This window comes from Cephus cinctus, unplaced genomic scaffold (genome assembly GCF_000341935.2).
Source record: "Cephus cinctus unplaced genomic scaffold, Ccin1 Ccin1_scaffold0230, whole genome shotgun sequence".
NCBI lineage: Eukaryota > Metazoa > Arthropoda > Insecta > Hymenoptera > Cephidae > Cephus > Cephus cinctus.
Window position 1 is genome coordinate 1,122,922 of NW_014332946.1, and position 10,019 is coordinate 1,132,940.

At 32.6% G+C, this 10,019-nt stretch overlaps 5 protein-coding genes across 8 annotated transcripts in view; 2 read left to right on the forward strand and 3 right to left on the reverse strand.

Moving 5' to 3' along the window:
- Positions 1-1,250: 1,250 nt before the first annotated feature.
- LOC107265708 (transcription factor MafK) lies at positions 1,251-2,726 on the reverse strand. The gene is made up of 2 exons (XM_015735431.2): positions 2,140-2,726; positions 1,251-1,887 (listed from the first exon to the last, which is right to left on the reverse strand). Exons 1-2 carry the CDS (start codon positions 2,140-2,142, stop codon positions 1,522-1,524), a joined length of 369 nt encoding a protein of 122 aa, XP_015590917.1. The 5' UTR covers positions 2,143-2,726; the 3' UTR covers positions 1,251-1,521.
- LOC107265706 (carbonyl reductase [NADPH] 1) lies at positions 2,323-4,103 on the forward strand. Its single transcript, XM_015735429.2, has 4 exons — positions 2,323-2,542; positions 2,900-3,160; positions 3,233-3,471; positions 3,557-4,103. The coding sequence occupies exons 1-4, from the start codon at positions 2,525-2,527 to the stop codon at positions 3,909-3,911; spliced, it is 873 nt and encodes a 290-aa protein (XP_015590915.1). The 5' UTR covers positions 2,323-2,524; the 3' UTR covers positions 3,912-4,103.
- On the reverse strand, positions 4,003-5,528 carry LOC107265707 (transcription factor MafK). Its single transcript, XM_015735430.2, has 2 exons — positions 5,183-5,528; positions 4,003-4,866 (listed from the first exon to the last, which is right to left on the reverse strand). Exons 1-2 carry the CDS (start codon positions 5,189-5,191, stop codon positions 4,501-4,503), a joined length of 375 nt encoding a protein of 124 aa, XP_015590916.1. The 5' UTR covers positions 5,192-5,528; the 3' UTR covers positions 4,003-4,500.
- Positions 5,529-6,610: 1,082 nt separating this feature from the next.
- Positions 6,611-8,407, reverse strand: LOC107265560 (allatotropin). Of its 4 annotated transcripts, XM_025082956.1 has the most exons (5): positions 8,069-8,107; positions 7,834-7,912; positions 7,590-7,659; positions 6,987-7,258; positions 6,611-6,842 (listed from the first exon to the last, which is right to left on the reverse strand). In XM_025082956.1, the coding sequence occupies exons 3-5, from the start codon at positions 7,650-7,652 to the stop codon at positions 6,695-6,697; spliced, it is 483 nt and encodes a 160-aa protein (XP_024938724.1). In that variant the 5' UTR covers positions 7,653-7,659; positions 7,834-7,912; positions 8,069-8,107; the 3' UTR covers positions 6,611-6,694. The 4 variants fall into 4 exon arrangements, with proteins under 4 accessions (XP_024938724.1, XP_024938723.1, XP_015590630.1 ...); XM_025082955.1 differs by having other exon boundaries at positions 7,834-8,407; XM_015735144.2 differs by having other exon boundaries at positions 6,987-7,241; positions 7,559-7,659; positions 7,834-8,386.
- Positions 8,408-9,473: 1,066 nt separating this feature from the next.
- LOC107265690 (WASH complex subunit 5) overlaps positions 9,474-10,019 on the forward strand; it is a 4,986-nt gene continuing 4,440 nt past the window's right edge. Inside the window, exons 1-2 of the mRNA XM_015735405.2 lie at positions 9,474-9,595; positions 9,808-9,910. Coding sequence (XP_015590891.1) covers positions 9,474-9,595; positions 9,808-9,910 — 225 coding nt within the window. The remainder of the gene's footprint in view (positions 9,596-9,807; positions 9,911-10,019) is intronic.

Genomic DNA, 10,019 nt, shown 5'->3' on the forward strand with positions numbered 1-10,019 from the left:
TACCAATAACGTAGAAAGTGCGGAGTCGATATCAGTGATTATTTTATGATATTTTACTTGTTTTAGATTTCTTAATCCGAATATCAATTATACATTGAGATGATCTAAAGCAATACAATAACAGATATTTGTTTATATTACTACTGATTTTCATGGTGTTATACTGATAAAATTATCGACACTAAACGGACACCGAAAATCTCTCAATGTTGAATGGGTCACGCAACTGCTGTGATGGAATGATAATGAAAAATATGTATCTTGAAAAATAATTGTATATTGACATTTGCCACTCTCGAACTTTTTTCTCGATGCAGAGATATTAAATTCATCTTGAAATCTTAGCGCTCCGGAAATCATAGTACTGCCATTCAAATAGCTTCACTTTACTTTTCTACTTGGAGAGAATGCACGTGGCAGTAGTAACTTTTCAAATATATTTTCTATTTATGTATATAATTGCTTAATTACACCAACTAATTATGAAATTTTATCACATGTCTTGCTTCAAAATACTAATGTTTTCATCGATATTGTTTTAAAATATTTCCATCGAAAATAGCCTATCAAAAATAGCAGTCAATTATGTAAGATTCATATTTGTAATGTAAATGAAATTGAAGGGAAGTGACAAGAATCCTAATATAGGTAACGCGAAGATAAAGGAACTGGTTTTGCCATTGTCAAGAGACTATGTCAAAACTTTGACGGCATTGTTTACTTGACAGCACGAAACATTAATCGAGGTGAAACTGCAGTTGCTGAGTCGGAAAAATTGGGTTTCAAACCCCGCTTTCTTCAGCTTGATATTTGCTCTGATACTAGTGTCAATGCATTTAAAGATTTATTAAAGAAACCATATAATAAACTAGATCTATTAGTAAATAATTCAGCTATTAAGGTAAGGGATGGACATACTTCTGGAAAACAAATACATACTTTTTTTTGAGCTCCATTAAGGAACTATTTAGTTTTCAAGCAGAAGAGACTCTGCATTTAAATTACTTTAGCTTACGCAGGATCTGTGTTGCTTTGTATCCACTACTAAAACATCATGCACGTGTAGTCAATATATCTAATAGTTCTGGACATCTTTCAAGATTGCACTAATGAGCTACTGCTAATATTGAACAATTATACTATATCATTTAGTCAACGAATTCGTACTTGCTTTGTAACATACACGTGAAGAAACTAATTCCAAATCTATGTAAAATATGGACATCATGTAAAGAACAAAATCAATCACAATACTTTTATATTAAATCATATATTTCATACACAGTGTAAGAATTATAAGAATTGGCCTATTCAACATAATTTAAAATTAAAATACAAGTTACTGAAGTCATTGCAGTTGTATTACACATTATTTTCATATTATAATTTAAAAATGTCCCATTTAATTGTGTTCCTGTATGATGTATACAAATTCATCTCCATTCTACAGAACAATTATTCTTGGTACAGAAAATAAATAATTCTGCTTCGAAAAGAAAGTCTTCATTATTACCTCATGCTTTACATATTCTCTAATTCAGGTGGTATTGGAATTTTTTTCTCTGTCGCAAATTTCATCAATGCTTCATATTTTGAATGCCAAGAATCTATTTCTTCTCGCATTTTATTATTATCATCTTGCATTACTTCCATGTCATGGTACTCTTGACTCTTCTCCGTCTCAAGTTCATCTTTATGCTCAATTCGTTTAACACGACAACTTGCAGCATATCCTCTATTTTTGAGAGTTCTCCTTCTCTGTTTCATTCCAACAATCTGTTCTCGTGTTAGACCACGTAGTTTCAATTGGCGATTCAGATCACGTACTGATATAGATACCAGCTCATCATCACTAATATCTAAACAAGGACCTGGTGACAGTGGATCCTGTATGAAAGAATGGTGTAACTTAATATATTATTTTCAGATACATTTAAAACAAACGTTAACGTTAAAACAAAATTGTATCTAATCATATTAACTAAAGCATATAAGATTAATCATTCTGTAATCCACAAAAATTATACGCCTAAATCAATACGTGTTAATGAAGTCTCAAGTATTTCTTAAAACAAATAAATAGTATGGTAATAAAGATGTATTCTTTGTTGCACTTAGAATACAGTCTAATAGACTTACCATATTTAGAACAAGTATCCTCTAATATATATTAAGTAACACTGCAACGAAATAAATATATCAGCTGATTTCCTTGCTTATCTTTTATGCTATTCGTCCCTTCCTTGATATTTTCCCAAATATTTGGCATTGTCATTCTATGATTCGAGTTCTCGGCTACAAGCATCTAATAAGGCATGTAAAATCATTTCTAAAAACATTTCCTACGAATCACTGCGCTTCAAAGTGGGACATGTGTTCTTATCTCTCTTATCTTTATATTTTTTTAAATCCGGAGTATCCACCTGTTTGAAGACACGCACAAAAGGGAAAATATATAATTATTTCATTCACATAAGACACATTCGAGAATATCTATATCAAGTTTTAAGAGAAGTCTGTAAAGATGACACGTATTGCAGTGGTATGTATTATACGTATTTTCTGATTATTCGATATTAGGAGTCTTTTCTAAAATTAACTGTCAATACTACCAGTATCGTCATATCTCTGTTTCCCTGGATGAAATTGAGTGGGACAAGAATACCTGCAGATAGTTCTAGAATATACCTAAGGATATACATGAAATCTATGCATAATATATTTTTAACTAAACAGCGCTTTGGCTATAATCATTTATGCAAATAACAATTATAACTGTAGATTATGATGCAATTAATACTCGGTGTAATTATTAAAATTAAATTACTATAATTTAAGTAGATTATTGCATAGTTACTATTGAAAATTATAGTTTCCTGAATTTTTATAACAAATTTAGGTAACTGGAGGAAACAAGGGAATTGGTTTCTGTATTGTTAAACAGCTATGCCAAAAATTCAATGGGATAGTTTACTTAACTGCTCGTAATACTAATCTTGGTCAAGCTGCAGTTACTGAATTAGAGAAACTTGGTCTGAAACCTCATTTTCATCAACTTGATGTTAGTGATGATGATAGTGTCAACGTATTTAAAGAGTATTTAAGCAAAACGTATAACAGATTGGATATACTAATTAACAACGCTGCTATAGCTTTCAAGGTATTTTATATTTTTTATATCAATATCATATAACTTCCCAAACCATTTCATTTAGTCAACATTTAATCATAGATGGATGCTACCGATCCATTTGGTATCCAAGCAGAGGAAACATTAAAAATAAATTACTTTGGTTTGAAGAAGGTTTGCAATGCATTATATCCACTGCTTAAGCCTCATGCCAGAGTGGTACATCTGTCCAGTGGAGCTGGGCATCTGTCAAAAATACCTGGTGCATCACTTAGAGCAAAACTATCTGACCCAGATTTGACAGAAGAAGATCTTGATAAACTTATGAATGACTTCATAAGGTAAGATTACATTTTTTTCTGTATAGTAACAGGGTAACTAAGTATAATAAGTGCAGAATAATGATATATATACTCTATTTAATAGTTCAGCAAAGGCAGGTACGCATGTAGAAGCTGGTTGGCCACAATCAGCTTATTCTGTCAGTAAAGTGGGAGTATCTACATTAACCAGAATTCACCAGAAATTATTTGACAAAGATGCTCGAGAAGATCTTGTAGTAAACAGTGTTCATCCTGGTTTTGTGGATACTGATATGACAAGTCATGGCCGTTCTAGTGCCTTCAGTCGTTACAGAGCATCCATGATGACCCCTGATAGGGGTGCACAGGCTCCAGTATATCTTGCATTATTGCCACCCAATACAGATATAAAAGGAAAATATATCTGGTCTGATAATACTGTTGTTGATTGGTTGGCTGAGTCAACACCACCTTTGTAAGATTTACTTGATATACCTCAGAACAGACAATATTTTGTAATTACCAGCAAATCGACATACAATTAATACGAAGAAATATTATTCCCTGCACTTTACAAATGATGTATTTTTTAATGCCAGTATACAAATTATTTGCTGCATTAAGAAATGATTTGTTCTTCTACAATTATGAATAAATGTTTTGTAAATTTGCACCCTCTCTATAATGTTTGTAAATTAGAACAAATTGCAACTGAATGATAGTATTAAGAGTACAGCGTATGTAATGAAGTTTCACAATTTACAGAGCTTCATACTAGATATCTATGTAAAATAAAAATAAACGTTAAATTGACCTCTATACCGATTATCAAAATTATATATCACGTATCTATGCAGTGTTATAGAATTAGATCAAATTTGCCACTGAACATAATGATTATACTTAAAATAAGTACAAACTTCTATTGACAATAGTAATGTTTCATCATAATTACATAAATGCAATGAAAAGTTATATCAATATACATTTTTGCCTAAATATAATTCCAGTCTCAGTCTTAACGAAACATTAAATTCTGCTCCAATGTTTAGTTGTAATCAAATATTCTTACATATTCTCTAATTCAGGTGGGATTGGAATTTTCTTTTCTGCTGCAAATTTTTTAAGTGCTTGATATTTTGAATGCCAGGAATCAATTTCTTCGCGCATTCTATTGTTATCTTCTTGCATAGTTTCCATATCACGATACTCTTGAGTCTTCTCTGATTCAAGTTCGTCTTTCTGCTCAATCCTTTTGATACGACAACTAGCAGCATAGCCTCGATTTTTCAGTGTTCTTCTGCGTTGTTTCATGCGAACAATTTCTTCACGTGTCAAACCACGCAATTTCAGTTGCCTGTTTAGATCACGTACAGATATTGAGACAAGTTCATCGTCACTAATATCCAGGCATGGACCAGGCGAAAGAGGATCCTGTCATTGAATATCTATTTTGTACTTTTTGTTATTACTAAATAAATACTAATGACAGTGCAATTATAATTTATTTTTTTTACTCTCTTCACTAAAGCACTCCATCATTCGTGCACTTGAAGTTATAGATACAATTAGGGCAAAATAATCGTTACTAGCATCAAGGTTCAAAAAATTATTCTAGCCATATTGTGCTATTTAAGCATAGATTATAATAACAACTACTGAATTATCCATGATTATACAAGCATGGAACAATTTTGTATAGTAGAAATAACATTACAAAACTGTTTACTATGCTCAAGAAGGAACTCACCATTCTCATTAATGAAGTTTTCAACTCTATATTATATATATCTGAAAAAATATTTTACGTAACGGCACCCAGAAATAAATATTCAAGCTTTTTCTTGCACAGAACTTCTTTCATAAATTCCCATTCTAGCGTAATTTTCCAAAAATTTTGCTTCGTCATTCTACGATTCAACGCACCGACGAGAGACATTACGAAACTTACGATCATTTTCAAAAACATTATTCCCTTAAGGGCTATTTACAATTACGGCACAGATGGCACAGCCATACCAAAAATCAGTACGAAGATTTCCAATGGGCCTGTTTTTCGTGGCCTCACTTTTATTCTGGTCTCGACGCGCTACCTTAGCGGAGGGCCCTCGAAGCAGTTCCATGTTTCTGATTGGTCAAATGAATTCATGTGTTCCTCAAGATCCACGATTTTAAACTGGGTGAACACTCAAATAGGGAGACTTGTATCCACTTTTTTTACTGCATATTACATAAACCGTAATAAGGAGGTAGTCAATTGTGCCGATGTTAATAATCTTAATATCCATAAGAAGCTTTGGAAATAATAGAGTAAGCAAATAAAATTTTAAACGAACCCTCGAACGTGAGTAACTACAGAAATATAAGTTTCCTAAGTCACATGCCGTACTGACTCAGTGGCACCCGTGCTTGCTAGTGGATTAACGTCCGAGAGTCTGAGGTTCGAAACTCACGCCTCATCCTTTTTTCCTTAATTATCAACTATACTTATTGGTTCACCTAATTAACTTAAGATTCATTAAATACATGATCATATTATACTACAAATATTGTATTATATTACATCGTATACATGCAATAAATTGGTATATGAATTAGCGTATGTTTCTTCTTTCCCACAAGCTGCCTGTGACAGACACTAACGGCATGCTGTTTTATTTTCCAATAACATAAAAAATATTCAGACGGGTAAAAAGGCATTATGAAAAATGAGCAGAAACAAAATTGCACTTATTAATCTCGGGGATAAAATTATGAGAATATAAAAATGAACCAATTATTTTGTATGGAGAGATGAAACAATTAATGTATCTGGTTAGGGATTTCTTTTTCATTCATTTTTTATCATTCAAGGCTACGTAAAGACAACATTTTTAATACATCGAATTATCAGAATATTATGTCGAGGTAGAATTTTAATTCTGAATTATTTTTTACATCTGAACATACTGATAATTCGAGATATTAAAAATAAAATTATCTGTCCGTAGGCTTGAATAAAAAAGATTTACTAAATTGAATCAGGCTACCAAAAAGGTATGAAACTAAAAATTTCTAAGCAGATACACTATTTGTCTCATCTCACTATACATACATATAAAATAATTGTGTGCTTTCCAACATCCTTGATTACGTTGGTACATTACCATCTGGGATAAAACCAATAACGTAACTATGATACTATAGCAGAGTCCGCGACTTTATTAAATAATATTTTGTGTGGCTAAAGATATCGTACAGAGTTCAATAATTCATCTATTATTTATAATAATGAAATCGTTCGCTCAGGTTTAAAGAGATCGACCGTAGATAGTTTATCATCCGGATCGCCAGCTATTATTTTCATCGCTATTCTTTTAGCCAATTCAGGATTCTTTCTCATTTCGTGAAAAAGCCATTCCAGTGAGACACTGTAAACAGATAAGAATGATTATTAGAAAAATACAATAATCATCATTGGGTTTTTTTTTTTCTTATCCGCAAATTCCAGTCATCCTATCGTTAAAACTTTTAAATTATTTAGGAATTCAAATTTTCAACATCCAGAAACGGACCTCTGGGGAAATTTCTGCAACAACGAAAGAATTATCTTCTCGTTTTTATCCTGTGACGTGATTCCTTCATATGGGCTTTCACGTTTTCCAAAGCCAATGGCGGTCGAGAGAAATTCCGGCTTGAAGCCGCGAATCTCACGCGGCTTTGTGCGATGCTTTACGAAGTGGGAATATCCACTTGACGATCCGCTTCTTTCCGCAAGAAGAAGTCCTGCGAATCCCAGCACGAGGATAATTCGCAGTCGCATGTTGATTCTGAAAATGGTCGTGTCCTAAAATCATTGAAAACTTGATGACTATATGTAAAATGCGTCGTTGAAATCAGATATTTATACTAAGAAATATAAATAAATAATTCTGTTGTAATTATTGCTTATCTTAAAACTACAATGGTAATCAATATTATAATAGTTGAACTTCTCTCGTGATTTTTATTATACGATTATTTATTAAATTTTCGAGATAAACCAAATTATTGAATACTTCTAATATTAATTTTATTATCGTTCTCGAGTTTTGTAGATCTTCTTAAATGGTTATATTTATCCATAAAATTATTATTTTATACTCACGTAGGCGTTTGAGAAATTTCATTTGACTTACGGTACAATCAATGTCAATATGACGTGGTTGACTTATTAAGGGAACATACCAATTATTGTCCATATGTCAGCTACAATATTAAAAGTTGAATCATTCTTTATATATACAAACACTCACGTTAAAAATAAAGTGGGAAATTGAATTGGTAGATTCAATATCTATAATAAAATAACGAATATTTTTCTACCGTTAGTTTCAATAATCAGAAAAATGTACAGTAACGAAATTCTAGTTGATTCCTTACCTGTGGAAGTATCTTTCTCTTTCTACCCATTTTCAGAAAACGATTCTGATTTAAGCATAAGGATCACTAATTAACCCATCTAAAAAAAGCCACTTTAATTCTTTTTACACAACCTCAAGAAAATATAATTTTTGTTTTCCAACCGTAGATAAATTTATATATATTTAAGCAGTCACATAGTTTTACATCATTTATTTAAAAAAAATGGTCTACCAAGAGAATAAAATTACGACACCTCTAATAATACATTTTCGAAGACAATGCAAGTAGCGAATGGATCTCCGATAGCGACGTCGTCTGTTTTTGTATATGCTGGCCGCCGAAGACGACGCCGTTACCGGCGTTCGGGCGCGTCCTCGTGCCGCCTACCGCTGCTGTAACCGATGCCATAATTCATTGACATAAGGGAACAAGCATTGCCGCCTATGAACGCCGATCGACGCCGTGCCTCTGCAAGCACCATCTTTTGCCGCCTTTAAGCCGCCGATTGTCGTTGGGCGCTGCAAGCCACCACGGCGAGTGTCACCTGTTGCCGCCTATTCTGAAATCCGACGCCGACGGACGCCGCCCGCTCATATTTGCCGTTAACTTACGCCGACCGCCGGTGAACGCCGTTTGCCGCCAATGCGTAGAAAATTCTGCTGCATTGTCTCGTATTCTGTCAATGTTGAAATTTATGGTCATTCAAATATACACAATGAATTATCGTAATGAATATATGTATAACACTTCTCTTCTTTAAATTCTATTGTTTTCCTACAACTTTCTTGCTTATTACCATTTTTTAAAGATAAATAATGAAAAATGGTTGCGAATCTTTCGTCCTCACATAATCGTTTTCATATTGTTTAATGCCAATATATTTTTAATAAATATTCGATAGGCTTGGAAATACTAAAAAATCGTAGATTATTGTTCTTTAATAACAGGGTAAAGAAGATATATTGTTATACAGATTATTAACGTCTTTATGCAAAGACATAATTTCATAGAGTATTTACGACAATGAAGTTGAAAATAATGCTTTTGGTATTTCAAAAATTCATAGAGTTTGGAATATCAATTTCATATCGTTTCAATGGTATCTAAAATGGTCATTCAAGTGGACAATCGTTGCGACTGCGCCTTTATAAACCAATGGGCTTTTTACCTTTATGGCACAATTCGACACCATCTTTGACATATTAGGTCTGTTCTCGTTACCTACACTTTCTGCACTTTTGAAAAAGTGCAGATTCTCATTGGTTACTTATAAATATTATCCTATTAGAATTTGTACTTTTTGAAAAGTGCAGAAAATTTAGGTAACGAGACAGACCTTATTTCCATAAATCTACTGTGTATTAAATATAATTCTGTTAGAACCAACCAATAGGGCCTTAATCAAAGTGGTCGAACTGTGTTGATTTCTTCTGTAAAAGAAAGACGCCCGATGAAAAGCGATCTTAAGTGTTAATTTCATTGGACGTTCCTTCTTTACATCACTGTATAGTCCAGCACAGTCGTCGGCCATATGATTTGGAGGCCCGACTAATTTTGACAGATCTGTCGAAGGTTCATAACATTGAAACAAAGAAAACGTCATGTACTCTTTTAAGTGATAATCATTTTAAACATAAGAGGAAGTTTAGAGAATAAAAATGGGCGACTTCTTAGCTCCCCATAATGCTTGCGGACAGAACCTTCTGCGAATCGTTTCTCGTGGAAATGCCATTCTTGCTGAATTAATGCGATTAAAAGATTACGTACCGCCAGTCTTTAGGTTACTACACATTTCATTATGAATATATATTTTACTAGACTCATATGTATGAAATATTTGTAAAGAATTTTTATATTGTGATACTTTGATTCTCTGGAACGTTTATACACATTTGCATGTTCATTTTATACTTCAATTTATTGTAATTGTTTAATTGGTGCAACAATAATGTTTAGTTTATTTTATTTTATAGTATAATATCCGTTTTACAGATTTGACAGTAAACAATTCGATCAGAAATATGGATCTGTAATTATAGACTTTGCATACTTTAAAGCCTGTGCTACATATGAACAAAAAATTGAAAATGATTCTGTAAGTAGAAACATGCAGCACTGTGTTTCCAAATAGATTTATCATAGGTGTGTGTGTGTATATATATATATATATATATATATTTCAGGCATTGCAAGCTCTTGACGAA

What these genes read in the sequence shown, in the direction of transcription:
- LOC107265706 (XM_015735429.2), top strand. An exon ending in ACGCTGCTATAGCTTTCAAG is followed by an intron (nt 3,161 to 3,232) that starts GTATTTTATATT and finishes ATTTAATCATAG; the next exon opens with ATGGATGCTACCGATCCATT. An exon ending in CTTATGAATGACTTCATAAG is followed by an intron (nt 3,472 to 3,556) that starts GTAAGATTACAT and finishes TCTATTTAATAG; the next exon opens with TTCAGCAAAGGCAGGTACGC.
- LOC107265560 (XM_025082955.1), bottom strand. Translation starts at nt 7,652, where the DNA reads ATGGACAATAATTGGTATGTTCCCTTAATAAGTCAACCACGTCATATT. An exon ending in ATATTGACATTGATTGTACC is followed by an intron (nt 7,259 to 7,589) that starts GTAAGTCAAATG and finishes CAATGATTTTAG; the next exon opens with GACACGACCATTTTCAGAAT. An exon ending in TTGCAGAAATTTCCCCAGAG is followed by an intron (nt 6,843 to 6,986) that starts GTCCGTTTCTGG and finishes ATCTGTTTACAG; the next exon opens with TGTCTCACTGGAATGGCTTT.